General features: G+C 37.6%; 1 protein-coding gene across 1 annotated transcript; it reads right to left on the reverse strand.

Moving 5' to 3' along the window:
• Window positions 1–18,045: 18,045 nt before the first annotated feature.
• lratd2a (LRAT domain containing 2a) lies at window positions 18,046–22,005 on the reverse strand. The gene is made up of 2 exons (XM_073822165.1): window positions 19,714–22,005; window positions 18,046–19,512 (listed from the first exon to the last, which is right to left on the reverse strand). Exon 1 carries the CDS (start codon window positions 21,496–21,498, stop codon window positions 20,689–20,691), a length of 810 nt encoding a protein of 269 aa, XP_073678266.1. The 5' UTR covers window positions 21,499–22,005; the 3' UTR covers window positions 18,046–19,512; window positions 19,714–20,688.
• Between the last annotated feature and the right edge of the window lie 5,900 nt (window positions 22,006–27,905).

Below are 27,905 nucleotides of genomic sequence, written 5' to 3' on the forward strand. Positions count from 1 at the left end.
ACAAGAAACTGTCTGGTTGAGTGAGTCATGAATCAATAATTCAGCCTTTCCATTCAAAAATATTGATTAATTCAGCAACGAAACAAGTGATTGTCTTTATGAATGAGTCATTGAATCATTCATTTAATTGGTTTGTTCAAAAACAGTGATTCATTCAGGAAGGATATGTCACTAGTCAAATCCACCCGACTTGAGCTTTTAAAATGAATGGCAACACAACTCCAGCTCATTTATAATAAACAGAATGTTATTGTCCATTGGTGTGGACACTAATATACAATAGTTATTGTTACAGTTATATTTATAGTTATTGTTTTTGCTGTGAATGGGCCTTTAGAGAGGATAGTTTGACTTTGTTTAGAACTATTTTCATTGGAGCAACAAAATTAGACAAGTACTACTGTGTCTAAGTGTAGGTTGCTCAATAAGTTTGTTGAACTGTTGTAGGTCTGTAAAAGCAATATCACATTGTGCTGCTGGTTTGAACGTTCAGCAAGACTGTGATTATGTGCGACTGAACCTTGTGATTTCGTGTGATATTGCTTAGGCTTAACTGAAAAAGCCCAATTTAAAATTACAAAGATGCACACTGGAAAAAGCGCTCTCATTGACTGATATAGTCTGACATTTGATTCAAGCACTTATTTTAACAGTGTACAAACATGCACACAGCATCATCTATGCTGTTTCTCCATTCATTCTGTTAATTGAAGCAAGTGTGAAACAAGTGACTAAGAAACAAGCTGTGGAGGGAGAATATGCTCCAATTTATAAGAACCATGTAATTAAATGCAAAGCAGATTACCCAGTGAATTCATACATCAGTGAAGGCTTGATTAGAGCCTGGAGTATCTGACTATTGGCGTTTTTCCACAGCCAAAATAAAGCTTTTTCACTCACATTCTCAGATGTTTGGTGTGAGACAAGTTTTTGTATCTTGGCAACCATTTAATCTCCCCTTAAACACGGTGGCGTCTAAATAGGCCTCATTTCCCAGCAAACTACTCACAGGTATTGTCGTGTCAAATGTTGTTATGGTTGCTAAGCCTGAGTAATGTCAAGAGTGTGTATGCGTGTGTGTAAACATCCAATAACAATTAAATCACTTAAAGCTTTTACTTCACGTTAATGGGAAAATTCACTAAACATGAAAATACTGTTATCATCACTCACCCTCATTTCTTCTTTCAGAGAGGCAATAAAGTTTCAAGTAAGCATGAAAAAAAAGTTCACCATATCTATTTTCTAAATGGAATAAGGGTCTTGTCTAGTGAAACAATTGGTCATTTTCTTAAAACAATAAAAATGTATATACTTTTAAAGCACAAATGCTCATCTTGCACTAGCTCGACTTCAAACACCCTTTACAAAAAAAGATAAAACAAAGATGTTGGACAATTTTTACGAGTACACAGACAAAGAACTACCCATTGGTGACCTTTCCAATGAGATTACATAATGCATGAAGTTGTAGGATAACAGAGCTAGTGTAAGATGCGCATTTGTGGTTAAAAAAGTATATACATTTTTTTTTTTTTAAAATTAAGAAAATGACCGCTGGGATCGTGTAGAGCCTTTTAAGTCCACAATATGGAGAAAAATCCTGGAATGTTTTCCTCAAAAACCTTAATTTCTTTTTCGTCTGAAGAAAGAAAGACATGAACGTCTTGACATGGGGGTGAGTAAATTATCAGGAAATTTTTATTCTGGAAGTAAACTAACCTTTAACTGTTGGCTGCCATGCTGATATTTTAGAAATACTGCTTAATATTTTGTTATAAATATAAAAACAAAGTCGGATTAAGGCCATTTTGCCAACATTTTCGATGATCAATAATGATAAAAGGCAAATGTCAATGTATTTAAAGTTTGACTTTAATATTCTCTCTAGATATTCATCTATTGTGTTTGCTTATACTTTTCTTTTTTGAAGTAGCAACATCTAGGCTTTGTAAATTGTAAATAAAGCAAATCTCAATTTTAAAGTGTTTGTGTCCAAAAGAAACATTTGCTCTCTGTATTTATGTGCTGTATTTATTTGCTTTTGTGGATAACTGGTGCCGTTGGTTTCATGTCTTGTGTTTTGTTTATCAATCTATGTTGCAATGATTTACTTTTAAAAATTAATTTAATTACAGTTATTATAAGGTCAAGTCAAGTTTCCAGTAATTGGATCTCAAGTCTGAGTCAAGTAATTTTTTAATTTAGTCAAGCAAGGCCTTAAAGGAGCAGTTCACTTCCAGAACAAAAATGTACAGATAATTTACTCACCCCCTTGTCATCCAAGATGTTCATGTCTTTCTTTATTCAGTTGTAAAGATTTGCCATTTAAATGCAGCTTCAAAGGGCTTTAAACGATCCCAGCCAAGGAAGAAGTATCTTATCTAAACGATCAGTTAATTTCTAAAAAATTGTACAAATTAAATACTTTTTAACTACAAATCCTCGTCTTTGTCTAGCTTTGCATGATCTCTGTGTATCTTATTTTCTAGAGTTGGGGTACTCGGAATTGTACTCTGACTCGAGTCCGGTCTCCAGTACAATTTTTAGAGGACTTGGACTTGTCACAGACTTGGATGCATTTTGACTCGGACTCAAGCTTTTCGGACTCGGGAATTATTCCAGCTGAGTCCAGGGACAGTTGACGGAAATTTCACTGACTCTATGCATTATTACAAAAGTGACATTTAGTATTCGCACCTGTTTAAAAGTCTTGCCAGTACTTGCCAGCCTGCGGGTTTCTGTGCAAACACACACCCAAAGCGTGCTCACTGAAAGCACAGTCAGCATGTGAATGCCTAATTAAGTTCTCTTTTGCATGTTATTGCTACACACCTACACAAAAAATAATGTCAAAATGCTCCGTCTTTGCTTGTCACGGCGATAGCCTCGTGGGCAGTGCGTCGACATGCAGCGCCATTACTCTTCGGGTGTCCCGTCTACGAGTGCCAGCTCGCAACCTTTTCCCCCCTCTCTCCTCCACTTAATTTCCTGTCTCACTACTATCCTATCAATAAAAGGCAAAAATGACAAAAATAAATCTTGAAAAAAAATTTTTTAAATTGCCGTCTTGGAGATTATGTAAATGCAGTCGGTTTTGTCTTGAGTGAATTTGAACGGTTGGGAGAAATACAGATGTTTTTTAAAAAAAATTATCTGTACGTCCGGTCTTAAAGAGACAGCAGCATAAACCTTCTCAATTTAACTCAACAATAGCAAGTTTGATATGCAAAGTTTGAATATGTACTGCTATGTATGTATGCATTTTTTTAAGATTTCAATGGTTAAAATTAAAAATATCATCTGTTTGTGGCACATATAGTGGTTACAAAAATTGAAGTGGCTCTTTGTTGCTTTGTTCTAATGAGCATTCTTCATTCTTATTGTTTGTAAGTGCTATGATTGTCTCCCATTAAGTCTATCAAATTTACCATTGCTAATATAAGATGATGCATAAAAAGTGTCATACAGGATGCTGTTCCTATTTCCCACGTGCACTCTTGCATTTCATGCTGTGTTTGAAACCCACTTAGCAGCCTCCATCGGCCTTGTTTAAATGTACTCACATTCACAGTCCTCTGGAGTCGAGCAGAACACATTTTCCACCAATTACCTTCCTCAAGTCATTTACTGTTCTGACATAAAACTTTTAACTCACTCACCGTTGGGTCCTCTTAGCAGTAAAGGTGTAGTATTATGAATGATGGAGGTTTGGGCTGGAGGAGCTTTTATGAGTCAGACAGGAGAAGTGAGACAGCTGTAATGACAGATAAAGCCAGTCCTCCACAGCACTTATCTACATGATGCAGACCTCAAGGCGCCCTCTACTCTTAAATGTATTAATGCATAACCAATTCCTGTCTGAACACACAGAAAAAAAGCGTTGATTATTCCCAACACATTTAAGCTCTCTCACAAATACATTAGGCTGCTGTTCAAAAGCACTCAATTGATCAGAAAGTAATGTGTAATGTGCAAAACCACATATATTTTCTTAATCGACACGTCAGTGGGTTTCCTGAATGACTAGCTGACAAATAGATCTTAAGAGAGGTTTGTATAATCAAGTAAGTCTATAACAGAGCTCAACAGTCTGTTCTGGAAGGAAAATCCCATTTATTTTGTCCATAGAGAAATTGATTTTAAAAACAATTGCGTGTAAACCTTTCAGACCGATTATGAGATATAAGGTTATTAATCGATGGAATATGCTTTTCTTGAAGCCATTAGTCAGTGTTATTTCAATTTCATTTTATAAAAATGTGTATACGTATACTACGCCAGAGTGCGTACACATGTAACGAGCGGATGATGAGCTCGTGCTCAGGACAGATTGACATTGCTGTGTATCAAAGGTAAAAAATGATATAAATACTGTTCAGTTTCTCACAAAAAACGATCATTTCGTGTCTTAGGACATCAATGTATTGTCACGAGCCACAGGGTGTAATTTGGATTTGTCTGTGCATGTGTTTTTTTTACTTTTAAAGGTTTGGTGCCCATCCACTGCTATTATTTGGCTGACAGACTGCACCGCTTTGAGTTAAAAATCTTCGTTTGTGTTCTCCTGAAGAAACAAAGTTACCTACATCCTGGATGCCCTGGGGGTAAGCAGGTAAACATCAAATTTTCATTTTTGGGTGAACTATCCCTTTAAGACACATGCAAATAGAAAAAGCACCAGCAAATTAAGAAAACATCTTCATCATTTTGACAGCACACAACAAAACCAAAGTTTTTGCAGCGCGTTTCTGTATTTGGTTGTGTTGTGAGTATTTGCAGCGTATTTCTGTATTTGGTTGTGTTGTGAGTATTTGCAGAGTGTTTCTTTATTTACTGCAAGTTTCTGTTTTGCAGAGTGTTTTTTAATGTTTGGTTGTGTTGTGAGTATTTGCAGCATGTTTCAGTTTTTGCAGCAAATTTCTGTATTTGGTTGTGTTGTGAGTATTTGCAGCGTATTTCTGTATTTGGTTGTTTTGTGAGTATTTGCAATGCAATTCTGTATTTGGTTGTTGTATTTCCAACATGAGTATTTGCAGCACGTTTTAGTTTTTGTAGCGTGTTTCTGTATTTGGTTGTGTTGTGAGTATTTGCAGCGCATTTCAGTTTTTGCAGAGTGTTTCTACATTTGGTTGTTTTGTGAGTATTTGCAACGCATTTCTGTATTTGGTTGTTGTATTTGCAGCACATTTCTGTATTTGGTTGTGTTGTAAATATCTGCAGCGTGTTTCTGTATTTGGTTGTGTTGCGAGTATTTGCAGCACGTTTCAGTTTTTGCAGTGCATTTCTGTATTTGGTTGTGTTATGAGTATCTGCAGCAAGTCTCTGTTTTTGCAGTGCGTTTCTGTATTTGGTTGTTTTGTAAGTATTTGCAGGGCCTTTCTGTATTTTGTCCCGTTTTGAGTATTTACAGCATGTGTGTTGTCAAACTGATTAAGATGTTTTCTTAATTTGCAGTTGTTGTTTTTTTATTTGCATGTGTTTTTTTCATCTGCAGTGTGTCAATCTCTTTTGGCCAATGTAAAAAAAAGTTATGCTGCTTCATATAGTTCAAAAGAGCACCATTTTTTAGAAATGGACATTTTTTGTAACATTATATATGTCACTATCAAATTAATGAGTTGTTAAATTAAAGTACTCATTACTTTAAAAATTGTACTGAACTGAAACGTTTTGAACAAAACTGTTTGACTCTAGGCTAGGCATTTGTTTGACTCTTCTAGCTTTTAGTCATCAGTGCATTAGAATGATTAAATGAAGTACAGCTAAACAATAATTTAATAAATTTGTGATCAAGATATTCTGACATTATCTCCTCATATTATCCTAATTCTAAACTGTTATCTACATGATGAAATATTTAATGCATCCGATCCCAATGCTGACAAAGGCACGTGATATGATTGAAATGCTAATGTCTTGTATTTTCAGACATGTCATGCTTGTCTCATAAAAGAGAAAAATCAACATTAATCAAATTAGAATAGGGCGCTGCGTCTATCAACACCGCATGCGGTGACTTTCTATTGTGCGCCCAGTGTTACGATGCTGCCCGGCATCACAATGAGGCCCTGGAATTTCCATTGCTTTGATTGAGCCAGCAGGTACTCAAGCTAAGAGTGATCCAAATACACCCGTGTGAGTTCATTATAATACATATACACAATAAAAATATAACTCATGCAGTTTGGATGATTGATAGGTGTGTTTGGCATTTTTATGTCACCTTATTACGCTCCGGGCCATTTATTAATTATCACCAGCTTTAGAAGTAATTTAATCCTTTAAATTCAGTGTCATTACACTGTTTAAACAGCAGTTCTGAAGGACAAACTCTAAAACCTTTAAAAGCTTTCTACAACATATTGGCACTCTTTCATTTGTCTACAATGTAGCCCCAAATTCAATCTACCTTTATAAAAAATGGATTGATGTGGTTTTTCTAAAACGGGGGAAAACAATATTTCATGATTCCAGCAGTGGTCTCCATGTTCTTCTATGATAGCTTTTATGTTGCCGATCAAATAGGTTTTTCTTCTGGAGAAATAAGACTTATAATCGAACAGGCTTTCCCCTTTTTAGGATGTTCAAAGCAGAACACAGACAGTGGGTAAAAGTTAATTTTACAACATAGGCTGACAAAATTGCTTCATGAGGTGTGTCTTTCATGTGGAAGAACAATGTTAATTAAATACAAGATAAAATAAGCACTAAATTAAGTTTATATTCAGCCACTTTTTTGCATTTTATAATAATAGATTTATAATAATAATAAAATGAGCACTAAATTAAATAAATATGTTTACATTCAGCCACTATATTTAGCATTTTGTGATAATAATGATAATAATAATAAAATATAAAACAATAAGCACTAAATTAAACAAGTTTATATTCAGCCACTTTTTTGCTTTTTAGAATAACAGATTTGTATTGTTATTATAATTAACACAGATTTCACCTGGTAGTTAGCTGACATGATAGAGTTTTATGCATAACTCAAATTGTTTAAAGTATTTTATTAGTTTAAATAAAATATAAATTTAATTTATAATATAGAAATGTAAATAAAATATTTTAGTTCTCTCTGAGCATGAACTTCATATATTATAATTAGTCAGTCAGTGACTATTTTCACGTAGAATATCCAGCTGCAATAACTAGTTCTTATAGAAATGTTTGATGGGTCTTTATGTATTTCAAGGCCACTCGCCTCTAGATCCAACCCAGGTTTCATACAGACCGTCTCTTTAGGACATAGTAAGGATTTTTCTGATAAGACACATTTTTCAAACCACAACAAAACCTTTTTAATTACGAAAAAAAACTTTAATATTACAAGATGTACCGTACTCAAAGTGTTTTGCAATGGCTGAGGGGGTCATTGCTTTAAAGGTAATACAACTTCTGCTCAGTGGTTTTTAAATGAATCTATTAGTTGAACAAATTGTTCTCATTCATTTCCAATGACTTCATTCACTAAACAGGAAGCAGCTGACAAATGTGCAAAAATTACTGATGATCATACACAGTGCAATGCCATAAGGACTGAACTTTACTCATAAAAAACACTCACTTGTTTCATTTCAAAAAGAATCAGTATTTTTGAACAAACCGGCTGAGTGAATGATTTACAGTTTAAGTCAAAAGTTTACATACTGTACACCTTGCAGAATCTGCAAAATAAGAGGAATCATACAAAATGCAGGTTATTTATTTAGTACTGACCCTGAAAGATATTTCACATAAAAGACATTTACATATAGTCCAAAAGAGAAAATGATAGTTTAATTTATAAAACTGACCCCGTCCAAAATTTGGGGGGGGGGGGGGGGGTCATGGATCATGGTATCATAAGGGGTCAAGATCATGGTAAATTTCACTTATTTTGTCTTCTGGGAAACATGTATCTTCAGTAGCTTCTAAACGGCAGTAGTACATCTTTAGGCAAAATAAGAAACATGTACACATCCCCATTCTGTTCAAAAGTTTTCACCCCCCGGCTCTTAATGCATTGATTTTCCTTCTGGAGCCTCAGTGAGTGTTTGAACCTTTTGTAAAAGTTGCATATGAGTCTCTCAGTTGTCCTCAGTGTGAAAATATGAATCTTACAATCATACAGTCATTGTTGGAAAGTGTTCAAATACACAAAAATTCTGAGAAACCAAAGAATTTGTGGGACTTGAAGGATTTTTCTGAAGAACAGCAGACAGTTTGTTGTTCAGAACAAACAAGGGACTCATGAACAACTATCACTAAACAAAAAAACTGCTGTAGATCATTTAGGTAACAACACAGTATTAAGAATCAAGCATATGTAAACTTTGAAATGGTCATTTAAAAAAAAATCAATCATCTTTTATGTGAAATATCTTATTCAGATCAGTACTAAATAAAAAATAACATGCATTTTGTATGATCCCTCTTATTTTGGTAAAAGTTGCAGATTCTGCAAGGTGTATGTAAACTTTTGACTTGTCTGCATTCTACTTATATTTCTCCATTAAACATAGTTTTGTTTACTGAAAAGTTGCACTGTTACACAGTATTCACCAATGCTGCTGACTATGTTGGGTTATTTAAAAAAGTGTTTCAATTTAACTTTGGAGACAAAGTTGGAGAAAGTCTGTCCAAGCTTTGAACCATGATACAGCAAGACTGTCAAACTTAGAACAAGGGCAGCTTTCAGAGAAATGACCAAGAGGCAGGTTACAACCCCCAGAAGAGCTGCGGGTCTTTTTGGCAGAAATAGTAGAAACAGCCCAGATATCAACACACACTACAGCACTTCACAGATCACAACTTTGAGAGTGGCTGGAAGGAAGACACTTCTGAGACCAACATTAAATCATGCCTGGAGTTGGAGAACATCTGACACCTTTTGAAGAAAAATTGTGGACTGATGTGACCAAAATTGAGCTCTTTGGCCTGAGAGTATGGTGTTATATTTGGCACAGAGCAAAAACACTTCACAGTATCATGCTGTGGAAAGTTTCACCAGTATAGGATCCTTGGAGAACCTGTTTCAGGTAGCCAGAGATCCACATGGTGAAGATAGATTTTCATAGATCAGAACAATCACACAAAGCGCACAACAAAAATTATAGAAGGATGGAAGGGGAAAAAGGCTTGGATACAATTGGAAATGTCTGGCATGACTCGAAAACTGCTGTGCACTGACGTTCTTGTCTAATCTTGCAGACTAATTTAGTAAATAACTAAATAAACTAAAGAATTTACTGGGAGCGGAAAGGTACTTTGTTAGTTTGTCAGAGAAATCACAGTACTTTATTAAATGTTTATTTCTGGTTCATAAATATGCTGGTGGGGGATGAATTTTACAGATTGGATGATATTTAAACACTTGTTTAATAATCTTGCACTTCCCAAATCATATTTAACTCATAAAATAAAAATTCCCTCCACATATGACGCATACTGAAACAGGCCTTAAACTACAGTACACACTGCAGCTGCTTGCAACAGGAAGATTCGTAAGCAAATTGCTAGCAAGTAACTTCCTTCCTGCTTTTTATTTGTTATGTCTTGTGAAGGAGAGGCCTTGTATAGTGTTACTACTGCAGGTGTTAAAAAGATGGTTGAGGCTTAATCTCCTACGCTGAAATATTAGCATAATTTAAACATGGCTTAAAAAGGCATTTTGTAAAGCCCTAAGGATATCAGAGGTATATCATTAAAGGACACGCTCTTAGCTTGCAAGGTAATTTGCAAGAAAACTGTGACTACATTTATAATATTAATTAAACGTTATTATGAAAGGCTATCGAATTCTGCAGACATTACAGCACAAAGTGGATTTACATAATGACTCAGGTATATGAAGAGTATGATAATGAGATAATGAGAAGCAAGGAAAAGATTTTGCTGTGGTTAAATAAGCATGTTTGACAAAGTTGATAAGCTATTTAGGCACTGACAAATGAGCTTCACTGAGTTCACCTCAACCCAGGTCATGTGGAGTAAAGGTCTGCCAGAAACCATGCAGCTATGAAAAGGACACTGGGATTTTTGACACTGAACTACACCAAAAGATGATAATCTGAGGAATCAGTAGTTAAAATTAATTTTTTTTTCACAATACCATAGCAATACAATTAGAATCTGGATAAGATTAGGAACTACACTCCCTTTCCGGCGTAATAGTCAAGGAAGTTTGCTGCCGTAACATGGCCGAAGCAGGCGCAGTAACATCACGCAGCACAACGTGACTAACTGCATGCACAGGGAGCGTTCCTCGTTTGAAGTTACCTAGCTGGGAACTAATTTCAGGCGCTGCGTGATAGTACTGCGCCTGCTGCGTCCATATTACGGCATCAAACTTCCTTGACTATTACGCCGGAATGGGAGTGTAATTCCTAATCTTATCGGCCTAGAAAATCGCAGCTTTGCATTTTCCGCCGGTCTTAGTACATGATATATCTGCATAAGAGTCATGGTTTAAAAAGGACAAATACCGAAATTCACTGTTATTTTTGAACGCAATGCTATTGGTCTAATAGGATTCGATGATCTATGCTAAGCTATGCTAAAAGTGATATCGCCAGAACAGGAGAACGGCTGAATGGATTTCAGAACGGTAAAACTCAACTTATTAACTCGGGGGGAGTTGGAGAATGAGCCTATTTCCAAAAAAGTGGAGTGTTCCTTTAAGAAAGTGTCGATTAATGTAGACTGTCATTGTTATAATTACTTTGTTTAATAATGAAGAATGTAGCAGTGATATTTTGGTTTACAAACTGCTGTTTTATCAGTCATGTTAGCAATCAGCTAATGTATCCACCATTGTTGTTTTGTTATGGGTTTACGGTTTAGCAGCTAAACTTTAGCTGTGGGCACGATTCGCTTGCATAAGTGTTAAACAAAATGTTTTTATGTCATTATTTTAAGTACAGATTGGAGCACTATAGTATTGTTTTATGTAAAGGTGCATTAGGATTGCCAGGTTTTCACAACAAAACCCAGCCAAATTGCTACTCAAAACTTGCATTTGGAGGGTGGTCCCACATTAAAAATGGCATTCCGGGGTGTAAAATACACTCTTTTTGTATTTTTACACTCCTCTCTGAAAAAATTGTCCCGCATTGTAACTACCGAAACAGTATTTTTTAGTCCATTGGAGACTGATTTTAACTACACCTCTACATTTATGATCAGGACATATTTATGTGTTCCTCTCTCTCATAGCTAAAAGGGGTGAGTAGATAGGTATCATCATTTTGAGGTAAATATGTTCAAAAGTTTGAAAAATCTGTGTGTAACTTTAAGGAATGTCACTACCGAACACATTTTTTCTTTATTAAGCAAACTTTTTTGGGAGTTATTCCATAACATTTAGTTTTCATATGAGTACCACTGTTCATAACTGTGCTAGCTAACCATTTGCTGATGAGCATCTTTGAGCTAGGTTCAAAAGTATCTCACATGGTCATCTAAGTATCTAACGGAAACAGTTTCGGTAGTGGCATCTTTGGTTTTTTGGGTGTTATCCCATAAAATTATTATTACCGAAACAGTCATGACCAAAACCTGTCATTATTGTTTCGGGAGTGATAAAAAGGAACATATTATCCTCATATTTAGGGGAAATAAACACAATTTTAGTATAGTAATTGTTTGTTATTTTATGCTTCAGTAGTGTTTTAGTATGCAAGTTAAAATTCTGTAATGTAATGTGGTTGCTACCAAAGCATTACTGTCACAACCAAAACATAGGATGTTTTGTCAAAAATAAAGCATACTGAATTATAAACTAAGATGTTATGATAGTTTTTTGTTCAGTATATATTCAAACTAATGAATCCTTAAGTTTGAAATCAATATGATCAACTTTTTGCCTTTTACAAAGAAAATTATGTTACCCTGGTAAATTCTATTCCAGGGGCTAAATATGATGCAAAATTTTATGCAAAATTTTTTAAATTTAACTTATTTAATTTAATGCAGCTACAATATTGACTCTTTTTAAATCATTTCATATTTTCATGTATTTATTAATTTTTAATTTAGAGAATATATGCGGCTACAATAAGAGCACTGAGATTCAATGGATTTACTACTCTTTTTAAATTATTTCCATTTTTTATTTATTTATTTACGAGTTAGAGAATCTGTGCAGCAAGAAAACTGGGATTTGATGAATGTGGACTACTCTTTTTAGATAGTTTAATTTTTATTTATTTATAAGGAAATCTATGCAGCTACAATAAGTAGTTGTTGAATGTAGCATGAGTAATATTCATTTTGGCAAACACACTGACATTTGAAGAACATCACTGGATTACTTATTTAATTATTACTTATTTTATTTTTATTTTTCAATTTCTATTATTTAGAGCAGGGGTCACCACACTCTGTCCTGGAGGGCCGGTGTCCCTACAGAATTTAGCTCCAACCCTAATCAAACACACCTGAACCAGCTAATCAAGGTCTTAATATGTATACTTGAAACTTCCAGGCAGCTGTGTTGAGGCAAGTTGGAGCTAAACTCTGCAGAACACCGGCCCTCCAGGATCAAGTTTGGTGACCCTTGATTTAGAGAGTCTATAGAGCTATAGGGACTTGATAGCCATATTATTTTATAATTAGAGAATCCTACCTGATCTAATGATGAAAACGTACCTGTGGGAGCTTTTTCACAAGACGTGAAATACGTACCAATATGTACATATCACTGCAGTTTCCAATAGTAATGTACACTAAAAACAGGTGGTAAAACAGCGAGCACTTGTATTTGTGTTTTCATACACAGTTATGATTACAGCTCCATAAGTTTCACTATTCGGAACTAACAAGCTTACTTAGTAGTTTAGCCGGCACAAAATTGGATTTAGGATACAGAATCCTTGGGTACAAATCCTGTGAAAAACATGACTCATGATGAAAGAGTTGAAAGATGAGAGATCGAAAACAAGCTAAAACGACATGCTTGTAATTGCGTTTTTATGTCACATTCACTTTTGTTCATACTATCGGGTAGGTTTAGGTGTAGAGCAGAAGCTACATTATTTTAAAATGCCACGTAGCATTAGAGTTATCAACAGACACTTCAAGTCAGAACTGTGGTGACACGTACAAAACCAACGTCACATAAAACTATCATATGTGCGTGAAATGTACACGGTGGTATGTATTTCGCATCTTGTGAAAAGAAAGGTTCTCGTCATGAGATCAGATTGAGAGATTCTATACAGATATGAAAAAGACAAGGGGTTTTAATTAATGTCACTATTTTTTAAAAACTGCTTTCATTTTTAAATATTTTAAAGTTCTCTCCAGTATCCATGGTCTATTATTATACTTGCATAACCCAAACCAACAGAACTGTTTAATTAAGAGGTCAATGTGTTGGCCAACCCCGGAGTTTGCCATGGGTTCCCTCAGGAATTTCTCATATTAATTCTATTCAGCGTTTGTGCACAAGAAACCAAAAACAGCTCTATGGCGGAAGCTGCTAACTATACACAGCTCATCTGAAGGAACAGGGCAGAGACCCGCACACACAGCACAAAGAGCAGTGTCACTGAGTCAGATCACATTCAAAACATCAACGACTAAGTGCTCATTAGGGGGCTGTTGTCTCAAGCTGGCAATAGTGTTGGCTTTCCAATGATTCACAAAGACCGTCTTGTTGCCTTTGTGGGCAGCCATTACTCACTCACAGTATGGCAGTTGTAATTACTTCCCTGTTTCCCAGCATCCCGTGTTTACTCAGAGTGGCCCTGTGGCAGTGCGATTGGGCTCGAATCATAAAACACCCTTTCCTCCTGTAACAAAACACGTCATGTGCGGCGTATCTCGAAGGCAGGGCTCCTGTTCAGAGAGATAAGTCACACTGAGTTTCTGTGACATTGTGTTTCGACCCTTTGGATTGCCCATGCATTTCATGCCTGACCACCTGATGTTTTCCCACAAGCAAACTTTAAGGTCAAAGTCTAGTTTGGATGAAGCATTTTCTTCATGATCTCATGACTGAACAGCTATGAACTACCGCCTGTGGCATTTGTTAGGGCTCTTATTTTAGAGTTTCAAACCAAAGATATAAATTATTACCTACGTGGCATTTTATGCCTTGGCCTTAGCTATAGGGTTGGGCGATGTCGACCAATTCGGCATCGTACGATGTCTAATGGGAAACATCGCGATGGACGATGGCATCGTCGTCATAGGCGGGGGGTTGGGGGGGGGGGGGGGGAGATAGCTGTTGTTAAATAATTAATTCATAACGAAGCCTACCATTTCCACTACCTGACCCACATGGTCTTTGTTTTACCCATAACCAAACTAGGGCTGCAACAGCTAATCGATAAAATCCATTTCCATTTATGCATAAAAGTTCATTATGACAGTCTGTGTTAAGTTTACTGAATGAGCGTCAAACATCCGGAACACAGACTGGGAGACAATTAATCCTCACCGCAAAAACATTCATTGTGCTGAAACATCTGTCCTTGAATGTTAAATTTAGATTTAAAATACCAGATTTTTACCACCGCGGTGGTAATGGACCAACTACCGCAGGTGGCGCGGTGTTTTTATATATATCAAAATAAATGAGGCTCAAACATTATTAACAAACGTGCGAGTTTATTTTAGCAATTCGGTCAGTGAACAAGCAGCCTACAAAACGCTAAAATAAATCAAATAATGAATACATTTAAATAAGAAAGTAGCCTAAATAAGTGTTAAATATGCTATTAAACAGACATTCGTTGCAAAAAATTCCTAACAACCTCGACAGCTCATCGGAATTACTGGCCCGAGTCCGACTGGAACCTGACTTTCTTTCTCTTCCACATTGCACAGCTGCTGTTTTTAATAGCGAAGTAATGACATTTATTTTCGTTTCTTTAGTTTATAAAGTTAATTTAGAAATATATTTGGAACACGTTTTGTTTGTAAAATTCAAGTTTTTGTTTTTTAAAGTAACGACCAAGCGGTTAATGGTCAATTTATAGCCTTCTCAAGTCATCACAATTTAAAATCCATAGATATAAGAAAAACCTTAAAGCATATCACAATATTAGTTTATTCGTTTAACCTAGATAAATCCTATATACTAGGCTAATAGGCGCATATCTAATCATTTTGCGGAGAGCTTTTTGGAGAAGCGCATTTGCACGACATGGAGATGCCAGCGCCATGTGAAACTTAATTTTTGCTCATAAAGGTAAGAGTAAAATTTACTTTAAACTATTACTTAACTAGGCTACTATGAAACGAAATAATTCAAATCAAAAACAAAACTCATTCATTCACGGGGCTTTGCGACCAGCTTAACACTACTGCGTGCATTTGAACGCGGAACTCTGCTGGAGGCACTTGCGCTCGCTGCTGCTGATGCTGCTGCTGCGGGACACTAAACACAGCCACGGCAGAATAAATAGAAGAAACACTGTATTTTATGCTTGTGTTTTTCTTCAGATTTTCTTTTCTTTATTACGAATAATCGTTAGTTGCAGCCCTAAACCAAACCATAAATAAATAAAGATAAGTTACACACAAATTACCACCTGCCAATCACTTTTTCCGCCTCATTTATTAATGTAAACGAACATAGTTCGTGTAATTCGTTTGGAGTTCACTGTAATTTGTATTGTGATCGCTACCAACTTCCTTATTATTTCCTCATAATAATAATAATAATAATAATAATAGTAAAGTAAGTAAAGATGCGGAAATTGAAAGCATGCATTTCATTTGGCTGTATAGTGTGATTTAAGTGTGTGTTTTTCGCGAGCGGGTTGCTGCTGCGGCGGGGGCGGGGCGATGGATCGCGATGCCGGCTCAGCATCGCGATGCCTATCGGCCATCGGCGATGGACGATGGCATCGTCTATCGACCCAACCCTACTTAGCTATATTTATTTTACCCAGCGTTAGCAAACTGTTTCTTTTCTACAGCCTCACATCATCAAATTCAATTCACACACTCAGAGAAAATTGTATTAAAATTCACAAGAGGGAGGACAATTAGAGGGTAAGCCAACTTTGGCAGCCTTGCAAATGAAAGTCATGGAGAATTCGCAGGGTATTGAAGAGGCTCAGGATTAAAGCATATTCTGAATATTAAAACACTACATCAAATGATTTCCATCAGATTTTTAAAACAAGCTCATGTTTTCACCTGTAGCTTTCTAACTCCACCATATTATGTGGCCTCTGGTCATAGAAAAGTATAATATATGGGCCATTCTACAGAACTGGCCCAAACTGCTGTCCCACAACCAAAAAAACACATTTAAAAAGCATTCAAGTATTCAAATCTTAGATGTTTACTAAGATCCTTCAATTATCTATTAAAACCCATGATAATTATTTATTTTAAATTTTCTTTGTAAATTATAAAACTTTTTGTCAAAAAAAAATGTGTCCTGCATTTGCACGTCACTACCGTCAGTGTATGTTTTAGTCCATTGGCTGAGACTGATTTTAACTAACCTTTACATTTATGATCAGGAAATATTTATGTGCCCCCCTCTCTTATAGCTAAAAGGGGTGAGTAGATAGGTCTCATCATTTTGAGGTAAATGTGTTCAAATATTTAAAAAAATCTGTGTAACTTTAAGCAATTTCACTACCGAACACATTTTTTCTTTATTAAAGGAGTAGTTCACTTTCAGAACAAAACTTTACAGATAATGTACTCACCCTCTTGTCATCCAAGATGTTCATGTCTTTCTTTCTTTAGTCGTAAAGAAATTATGTTTTTTGAGGAAAACATTTCAGGATTTCTCTCCATATAATGGACTTCTATGGTGCCCCAGAGTTTGAACTTCCAAAATGCAGTTTAAATGCAGCTTCAAAGGGCTCTAAATGATCCCAGCCAAAGAAGAAGGGTTAATCTAGTGAAACGATTGGTTATTTTCTAAAAACATTTACAATTTATATACTTTTTAATCTCTACACAGAGTACACACAGAGCTAGACAAGATGAGCATTTGAGGTTAAAAAGTATAAAATTGTACTTTTTTTTTAAAATAACATTGTTTTGCTACATAAGACCCTTCTTTCCTTGACTGTGATGGTTTAGAGCCATTTGAAGCTGTATTTTGGAAGTTCAAACTCGGGGGCACCATAGAAGTCCATTATATGGAGAGAAATCCTGAAATGTTTTCCTCAAAAAACATAATTTCCTTACAACTGAAAAAAGAAAGACATGAACATCTTGGATGACAAGGGGGTGAGTACATTATATGTAAATTTTGGTTTTGAAAGTGAACTACTCCTTTAAGCACTTTTTTGGGAGTTATTCCATAACATTTCATTTTCATATGAGCACCACTGTTTAAACTGTGCTAGCTAACCGTTTCTGATGAGCATCTTTGAGCTAAAAGTATCTAAAATTGTCACTACCGAACCGTCACCACCAAAACATTTGGTGGAGTTTCGGTAGTGACATCTTTGTTTTTTTTGGGTGTTATCCCATAAAATGATCACTAACGAAACAGTCACGACCAAAACATGTCATCATTGTTTCGGGAGTGACAAAAAGGAACATATTATCCTTATATTTAGGGGAAATAAACTAAAATCTAGTATAGTTGTGCATTTTTTATTATTATTTTAGTATGCTTTAGTGTTTTAGTATGCAAGTTAAAATTCTGTAATGTGATGTGGTTGCTACCAAAGCATTACTGTCACAACCGAAACACAGGATGTTTTGTCAAAAATAAAGCATACTGAATTATCAACTAAGATGTTATGATAGTTTTTGGTTCAATGTATATTCAAACTAATGAATCCTTAAGTTCGAAATCAGTATGAATAACTTTTTGCCTTTTACAAAGAAAACTTTTATTCAAAATACAACAAATCTCATAAATTACACTTGAAAAATTGTTAAAAATGTAATTGTTACTGACTTAGCGCTGAAAAATTGTAACAAAATAGCAAATATATATATATATATATATATATATATATATATATATATATATATATATATATATATATATATATTTACAATGTATGTGTAAGCAAAATCTTAACAGGTCAATATAGCCCTTCTAATTCTATTATTATTACTGTGTTTCGGAGGTGACAAATTTTGGGGAGAGGACAAATATTCCAAAACGTTCTGAAAATATAATCTGAGAATTAACTGCACAATTACTAGTAATGTGTTACTTGGATATTATACAATTTGCATGGACATAAACAGATTAAAAACAGAACCTGTTTCCAGTAACTAATAAGCACCGTCATTCTGTTTGGATCTTATCATGTTAAAACAAGGTTATTAATTAATTAAACCAAAACAGTTTTGATAATATAACTTCTGGATGCCTCAGGTCATCTACCAACTCACTAAAACTGCAAAAAGACAGTCACTGTGACACTGCAAAGTGATAAAACTATGGAGCGAGCCATGTACTTTTTAAAACTAATTTAGGTTTAATGTTATATTATCACTTAAGAAACATGTTTAATCAACTATAAACATCAAAACCGCAAATGTTAAGGATCGTTCTGGTATGAATCATGTGCGATATCCCACGTTCAGAAAGGTACACACTAATATCAAAAGTAAAATGAATGTTCAGTTACTTAGCAACTTTATGTACGTTTTTACCTTCAAGTATCAGTTTCAAAATGATTCTGATGATACCCTGAGTTCTAATGAAGTGAATGGCTTCTGTTTCTAGTCTCTGCTTCTCGCCAAACGTCTGTCTGGAAGTAAGTAGTTTGATGAGAGGGTATGAAAATTCGCGAAAAGGCCGAATTACTTTACGGCAGCAATAAATGTACACGTACAGCTTGCAATATTTACGACAGTGAATTCCACTCAGGTTAACTGTAGGGGGCTCCAAAGTCGCAAAAATACACAAAACGATAGGCCTATACAGATGTTTTATAAGTGCACCATATACTGACCCCACTTAAGAACTAGATGTGAGGTCAGATATGTTCTCAGAGCACTGTGTATTGATAAAAGGAAGAATAACTGAGAGAGAGAGAGAGGGTAAACAGGTGGATTCATTCACTGTTTACTTGCTGTAATTTCATGTGTGCCAAAACTTTTAGAAAGCAAGGTCCACATATGATGATTTATGGCTATTTTGCAACTCACAGAGAGCCTGATTATACATTATAGAGAACAGCTTACAACTTGAAAGGCAATCTATTTTGAAAAACAATACCACCCAACTTAAAATATTTAATAACCAAGTGAGAAATTATTTCGATTTCCAGCAGAAGGAAAATTAACATAATTTGTCATCATAATATGTGATGTCAGATACCAACATACAGATGAATCTCACGAAGCCCCAAAATTAAGAAAAAAATATATTTGCTAAAAGTAAATGAAGCCTGCATTTATGACCGTTAAGATGTTTTGCACTGTAACATTATTTTCAAGACAATTTAGCAAGTTTTACCACCCAATTCTCATTACCATGATTACGCCTGCTTACTTCTAAGCTACTACAGTCAAACCAAAATTTATTCAGACACCTTCAACATTTATTTGCTATAGTTTAGAACAGTGTTTCTCAACTCCAGTCCTCGGGACCCACTGCTCTGCACATTTTGTATGTCTTCCTCATTTAAGGCACCTGATTTTGATCATCAGCTCATTAGTAGAAAGATTCATGAACTGAACTGAGTGTGTCAGACTCAGAAACATACAAAATGTGCAGAGCAGTGGGTCCCGAGGACTGGAGTTGAGAAACACTGGTTTAGAAAATATGACAAGAACTCAAGAGTTAAACTGTGTCAGAACAAATTTATCTTGATATTAGTCAGATATCTTTGATAGAAAGGTATGTAATGGATTACAATCAACCAAAAATTATTCAGACAACTGTTAGTATGACAATCTTTACACAACTCTCAATACTTTGTTGACCAATTACCAAGAAATGCTTAATTTTGTTTAATCTGTGGTGTAATAAGGTCACATTAGCAATTAAAGTAAAAAACACTTAAGCAAAACATTGTCAGGTCAAAGTGTCTGAATAATTTTTGGCCCCAGTGGTCCACTGTATAAAGAAATTTTGGCTACAATGTCACAGTTTACTTTATTTTGCTATCCTCGCTTACATAAACTAACTGCATTCACTATGAATATCAAAAAAAAATCTGGTGTCTGAGTAATTTTTGGTTTGACTGTATTTCCATTATCATTCATTTCCATTTTATTTGATTGAAATCAACATAAAATAAAGGTAATTAAACGCTAAATATTGTATATATTTTCACCACATTAAGGTAATGAGCCTATAAGAACATATTTTTGCATTACACTGATTACAGTAAGTTACAATGCAAAACATCTTAACCAATAAATGTGCTCTAAATTGTCAATATGGGACATTACAGCTGATCCATTTAGCCATTACTAATATTAATAAAAATTAAAATATTAAGGACACATTTGTTATTGAAACTTTTTATTAATTAAATATATTAAGTGATATCCTTCCGCTAAAATATATAGTCCCTGACATGACAGAACATCCGCTATGGAAGCAGCGCAGTAATATGATGAAGAGTTGGTACTGTATCATACTGTTTCAGAGTTGACCAATCAGAACCTGCCCTAGTTCTGTCATTTACTTTCAACAAAAAAAACAAACAAACAAAAAAAAAATTGTCATGGACGGGTTTCGTGAGAATCACGCACATGTTATGTTGGGATACATTTCTCTCCGCTACCTGTTGCATGTCAATGAACGTTCGCTTCACTTCCGCTATTGCTCAAATGATGCGCCAACTCCTGTATAACAGCTGCTTTACCGATCTGATCATTTCTCCTCTTTTCCATGATCAAATCCTCCAAACTCTGAAACTCCAGCACGTGGAACTGTTTGTCAGGCAAGAGCAGCTTTAATCTGTACGGCTGTTTTCCTATCCGTATCTCCCCTCCCATCTTGAACTCCCGTTTACCGAATTTGCACCAAGCGGCGAAACACTCCGAATTTCTCCAACTTAACTCTCTGTCTTTGGCGCCCACCTGCTCCATCGCGTTCTGCACCACCATGTCAGGACCGAGGGGCTTGAATTTGTACAGCTCGTTTGCGATCCTGCCCCGCCTGCCCTGACTAGCATCGGTCAGGAAACTGTTCTTGACCTCCGCCCGGTGCAGGTGCACCACCTGGAAGTCCCCGACGTACACAGCCCAGTGCGGGTACTGACCGGCGGATACGAACTCCAGCACGTCCCCGGGCTTACATTTGTTCAATAAATTCTCCGGGCTGAACGTCTCCAGTTCCGTAGTGTTGCTACTTCTCTCATAAATGCACTCGTCTCGGTGGTAAACCGCGCAGTCCAGCTCGTTATAGTGCTTCTCTTCCTCCTTCTGCTCCGATCCATCGACATGTTGATGATGATTATCGTCCAGCTCGTCGTCGTCGGTGGCGAAAATGTACGAGACCCCGATCCTCGGGCCATCTTCCTCCGTGTCGAGTCCATTAGGGTCGGTCGTGGGAACTTCGGCGTAACTTAGGTGTGACAGTTTGTCAACCTGGTTGCCCATATATGCCACTTCAGCAGCGGACAGATGGAGTGAAATGAGTTCCACCTGTTACGAGCAACGAGAGATGGACATCTGGAAGTAGATTCACTGCGATGCTCCGTCTGCGCAGATAGTTGCTTACTAAAGCTGCATATGCCAAATCCGCGCTCATCACAATTACAAACCAAAACAAAGCACTTTATATAAGTGTTACTGTTTGGGATAAGTCAGAGGTTACATCCAGGTTGTATATCCAATGATTCGCGTTGCTGCTCAAAGCAGTAGTTAGTTAGCAGTCGTATCACACCTGATGTTTCCAAGCAGAAAGTTCTTCAAAGCTTCATTGACACACTGATGAAATGGATAAAATGTTACTGTACCCGAATGTATCCGAATAGACAACAAGCACGTTATTTGCGTCCTCACAGAAACGCAAAGCCCTGTGTTTATCAAAATGTTCTCTGTTTTGAACTGCACCTGCTGCGTGTTGCTCGAGTCCATCAGATGTTATGCGAACTAACAGGTAGAGCTGAAGAAAACCAACCACAGCCACACTTACACACGCTCCCTCATTTAAAGAGACATCGCTGGAAAAGCACTGCACAACATAAAGCAGCTTGGACAAACAGTATCAAGAATGATTAATATCATAAAGTAGGCTAGTTCACTCACGGCTGTTCTGTTAACAGTGCTGCAACGCTGGACCACAACTAGCCTGTAACTATGTAACAGAGGAAAAAAAAGAAAGGGATTTATTATGAATTGTGCAAAAAATGCTGTTGTAATTGTAAAAGATAAAATCGTTCATTGTTCATTGTTCATTTGTTAATGCACCTTGACAAGAATGTTTTGGAGACACCTACAGGCAGTGGGAGTTAGTGGTCAGTTGCGTCAGCCATTTTCTCTTCAGTTCAAGACGAGCTGTTGAGATGAATGGCAGGTAAAATTGTCTCTCCGGTTAAAATCTCAAACTGCTGAATTATTTATATATATATTTTTTAAGATGAAGTATATCCATCTGGAAATGTATCTAAAACTCTTTTAATTGATATTGGAGCGATATGAAGATCGCAGTTGACGAGTAATTGTTTCATGTTTTTCACATGTGACTGAACACACTAAGTGTATATGGAATCGTTTGTATTTCTTTCAATTCAGTGTATTTGTTTTGATTATTCCTATTTGTATGATTTTTCGGCAGTTTTGTTACCGGATGAGTAACGAGTCATGTCTGTCTGGTGTTTTCTCATTTATCTTCAGGTATGGTGTATTATTGTTTGTTTAATTTAATGTTTTTCATGTTCACAAAAGCATAACAAAAAAAAAAAGAGACCGAGTTCATAATCACGTCAAAGTCATTTATTGATTGTAAACTCTTCAGTTCAAGACGAGCTGTTGAGATGAATGGCAGTTTTGTTACCGGATGAGTAACGAGTCATGTCTGTCTGGTGTTTTCTCATTTATCTTCAGTAAATACGGTGCATGGTTGAACTCGGCAAACTGTCTGCGTGTGATCTTTTTTTCGAGTCGAACATGAGAACCAGAGTGGAGGGGTTACAATGGTGCCGTGAATCCCGTTCATGTTCAACGTGACTCAGATCGGCGAGGGGCTGACGAGGACGGAGTGTGACGGAGCTGTTGCAGGATTCCAGGTTCGCGTGACGCAGATCTGTCTAGGGCTGACGAGGACGGAGCGTGACGGAGCCGTCGCGGGATTTCAGGTTCGAGTGAAGCCGATCGTCGAGGGACCTACAAGGGAGGATTGTGACAGAAACGTTGCGGGATTCGGATGGACGATTGGCCTACTGTCAACAGATTTTTCGATCAAAGACGAACTTTCAAACGACGGCCGATCGATGGACTGCAGCTAAGTAACTGTTGATGAGGGAGTTTTTCTGATTGATTCACTTTTAGTTTTTTTTAGGCCTGTTATGTGCTAGTAGTATCTCGAAAATGGCTGAGGGTGGGGCAGATAGCTCTTTGTTTGGAATTGGACGGGGAAAATACCTGATGCAGTTTTCTGGTTCAAAATCAGGACAGAGTGAAATAAACTTCAAACCTAACGACCATACAGTAAATGAAAATTACATGGTGCATGATGTTAACCAGACTTTTCCTGTCACGTCTACTCCCAGACCGGATAAAATAGAGATATCTAGCAATCGGGATGTCAGTGATCTTGGAGGTTTAGTTGAAGAATTGGGTCGGAAAATTGGCGAATCAGTCACTGCTAGACTTTTGTCGGAGGGTGGATTCGCTGGGGCTAGTGATAAGAAAAACACCACAAGTTCTCAATATGCCAACCTCGATTTATCACAGTTGAATGTCATCTTGAAATCAGATGAAAAAGAACCACCTGTATTTAGGGGAGATAATCTGGGCAGATGTGATGTTCAGGAATGGGTTGATATGATGCAACTCTACCTACAAAAGAGAAACGTCAAAATTCCAGATCAAGCAGACGAAATTATCAGTCACCTTATGGGTAGGGCGAGAGATGTTGTAAAAGTGTCACTACGCAGTAACCCTACATTGGATTGCAAAGCACACCCAGAGTTAATATATAGCATACTTAAGCAACATTTCAGTAATGTGTCTTATTCAAGTATGCCACTTGCCGATTTCTACAGCACATTACCTAGACAGGGTGAGAACCCTGTTGACTACTGGCTACGTCTCAATAAGGCAGCAGATATTGCTGATGAATGTCTCAGAGCTCAAGGTAGAAGTATGGACAATTTGAGTTCTGAAGTTGCAATGATGTTTGTACGAAATTGTCCAGACACTGATTTGGCACGTACCTTTAAAGTGCGGCCTCTAGAAAACTGGACTGCAAAGGATGTTCAGGAGCTCTTAGACAGTTTCCAGCGTGACCGCAAGTCGAGAGCAAGCACACATGAATATGTGACCAGTCAAACTGCACAGATTTCTATGCATAGTTGTGATCATAATAATGCTGATCCTGAGTCTGTGCTTACATGTTTTAAGCAGGGTACCAGCGGATCTTACGAATCAAAAGATGCAACTGATCAATCTAGTTTGAATCGGATGGCTGACATGTTGGCCCAGCTGATTGACGTTTTGAAGAAGAAGGAGGAGAGTAAGGCTGAATATGAGTCTCCTATGCGAACACGTGGAAGGAATGCAGCTGGGCTAAAAAACTGTAGGATTTGCGGTGACACAACGCACACTACAATTGACCATTGCAGAACTAATCACTTGTGCTTTAGGTGTCATGCGGTGGGTCATTCCAAGCGTGACTGCACAAAGAAATTCCCTAATTCGCATTCTGCTTCGAATTCACCTGGCAGTCAGGGAAACTGAGCCGCCTGCACTCGGAGAGGGGGAGTGTGGGTGATTTTGAAAATTCCCTCAAGGTGGATACTGATTTTGAAGCTTTGTTTCTTTCTTTCAAGAATATTTGTCCTGACTCTCAGAAAGTCATCTTTCAGAATACACAACGTGTTGCATGCTCGGATACACTTTTCTACACGCCTGTTCTTATTAATGACTCACTTACTGTTAATGCCATGTTAGACACCGGCTCTATGGCCTGTACTTTAAGTGATTCGGTAGTCAGTAAGCTGAGGGAACATAGTATCTTGGATACTGTAAAGGAGGAAGATACAGATGTCGTCATAATAGGATGTGGTGGAAAACGAGTCTTCCCAAAGTGTGTGTTCGAACTTAAACTGGATGTTTACGGGTGTGATTTTGTTGTCCCATGTCTTGTTGTTCCAGGTCAAGGTGACGATCTCATTTTGGGGACGAACGTCATTAAGCATCTTGTCCACAGACTAAAGGGTTCTGACAGATATTGGGAACTGATCTCTACACCCAGTGAATCTAATTCAGAAGGTGATGAGTTCTTGTCGATGCTGGCTGGCATATATCGATGGAGGGGTGAGACAGTTCCTGATGTTGTCGGTACAGTGAAACTTAATCATGCAATTACACTTTCGCCTGGCCAAGAACATCTAGTCTGGGGCAAACTACCCGCTAAGTCATGTGGTCAACCGGGCTGTACTGTTATGGTGGAACCGTCTAGACTTCATTCTGCCTCTAGGAAAGTTTTAGTGGGTCGTGTTGTTACTCCTCTTTGGGGTGACGGTTGGATACCACTTAAGTTGATCAATCCTAGTGACATGCCGGTTACGCTTAGGCGAAACACTAAGGTAGCGGATGTTTACCCTTGTATTGCGTTAGAGGATGTGTGTGACACAGGGACTGAGTCTACGCTACAGTCAAGCGTTCAACGGTCAGCAGCTGACCCAGATAAATCTAATACTCTAAGCAAAGGGCTCCAGAAGTGTGGTTTGGAGACTGTTGACTTAGAAGCGTGTGAAGTTTCAGATTTTTGGAAGGCAAAGCTGTGTGACTTGGTTCTTGAATATGAGTCCATATTTTCAAGACATTCTCTTGACTGTGGTGAGGTTAAGGACTTTGTCCACAGAATCCATTTGGTTGATGAGAGACCGTTTCGCTTACCCTATAGGCGAGTTCCTCCTTCGCAGTATCAGAAGTTGCGTGTCGCCCTGAATGAAATGGAGGAGAGGGGGATAATACGCAAGTCCGTTAGCGAATTCGCATCGCCTTTGGTTTTGTGCTGGAAAAAGAATGGTGATTTGCGGATTTGCACGGACTTCCGTTGGCTTAATGCGCGTACTGTGAAGGACGCGCACCCTCTGCCCCATCAAGAGGATTGTCTTGCGGCACTCGGTGGTAATTCGTTGTTCAGTACTATGGATTTGACTTCTGGATTTTATAATATCCCATTACATGAAGATGACAAAAAGTACACAGCGTTCACTACACCGGTAGGGTTGCATGAATATAACAGGTTACCCCAAGGCCTGTGCAACTCGCCTGCAAGTTTCATGAGAATGATGACGAAGATTTTTGGTGACCAAAATTTCTTGTCGCTGTTGTGCTACCTGGATGATTTAATGGTCTTTGCACCTAACGAAGAAGTTGCATTGCAGAGGCTTGGATTGGTTTTCGGAATGTTGAAGAAACACAATTTGAAATTGTCTCCGAAAAAATGCCACTTCTTAAGACGCTCTGTAAAATTTCTCGGTCATTTGATTGCAGAGGAAGGCGTGTCAACAGACCCCGGAAAAGTCGAAGCAATTGCTAAAATTACTTCTGCAGATTTGATGTGCCCTGATGGAGTCACCCCGTCAGTTAAGAAAATTCAATCTTTTCTGGGCCTTATTATGTGGTACCAACGTTTCATTGAAAATTGTTCATCCCTTGCACGTCCACTTTTTGCTTTGACTAGTGGAGTTAAGAAAGCTAGAGGAGGGGGGCGCAGAGGGGTTTCTATTTCCAAGAAACTTACTCCTGATGATTGGTCTCCAGCTTGCGAGGAGGCTTTATCTGCTTTGAAGGAAGCCTTACTTTCCAATGTAGTTCTTGCGCACCCTGACTTCTCTAGACCTTTTATTCTAGCCACTGATGCTTCGTCCGAAGGGTTGGGCGCTGTGCTTTCGCAGCTGAGTCCTGGAGAAAACAGGGCTCGGCCCATTGCGTTTGCCAGCAAGTCACTGTCCAGAGCACAAGCCAGATATCCAGCACACCGCCTTGAGTTCCTCGCACTTAAGTGGGCTATATGTGATAAGTTTAGCCACTGGTTAAAAGGGCATCGGTTTACTGCTTGGACAGATAATAATCCTTTGACACACATTTTGACCAAACCTAGACTCGATGCTTGTGAACAAAGGTGGGTGGCTAAACTTGCTGCTTTTGAATTTGACATCAAATATGTTCCCGGGCCGAAAAACACCATAGCTGATACTCTGAGTAGGCAACCTTTTGTTGATGGCCGGGTTAGCCATCGTATAGTCAGAGAACCCTATGAATACCTGGTAGCAGAGTCAAGCAATCATACCTGTGCTGATGTCCAGGATGTCTTTCGATTGTCCAATGCCTGTCAGCGAGTGGTCGGCAGTGTGAAGGCTTCGTCGGGTAATTGTGATCAGAGGGGAGTCCGCTCAGAAGCGGATTTGTCCGGGAGTTTTTCGAGTGCTGAAGTGGCTGCTGTTTTTTCTAATCACCTTTCTTGGACTGAAGGTACGAGAGTGCGAGCCATTCCTTTGGCTGGTCTTGTCCAACAAGTCACAGATGTTGGATTTGATGCTCTTCCTTCATATTCTTGCCAAGATCTAAGAGAAAAACAACTTGAGGATGAACATTTGGGGAGGGTGATGTATTATGTTGACCGAAAACGCAGACCTTCGAGACGTGAGCGTATGGGTGAACCTAGTGCAGTACGGAAGTTTTTGAAGCAATGGGACAAGTTATCTTTGATTGATGGCGTCCTGTATCGTGTTTCAAAAGATCCTTTGACACGACACAAACGGTTTCAATACGTAGTGCCTTCATCCCTTAAATTCGAAGTATTGCGAGGTTGTCACGACGAGGCCGGA

This window comes from Garra rufa, chromosome 17, assembly GCF_049309525.1.
Source record: "Garra rufa chromosome 17, GarRuf1.0, whole genome shotgun sequence".
In the NCBI taxonomy this organism is placed as follows: domain Eukaryota; kingdom Metazoa; phylum Chordata; class Actinopteri; order Cypriniformes; family Cyprinidae; genus Garra; species Garra rufa.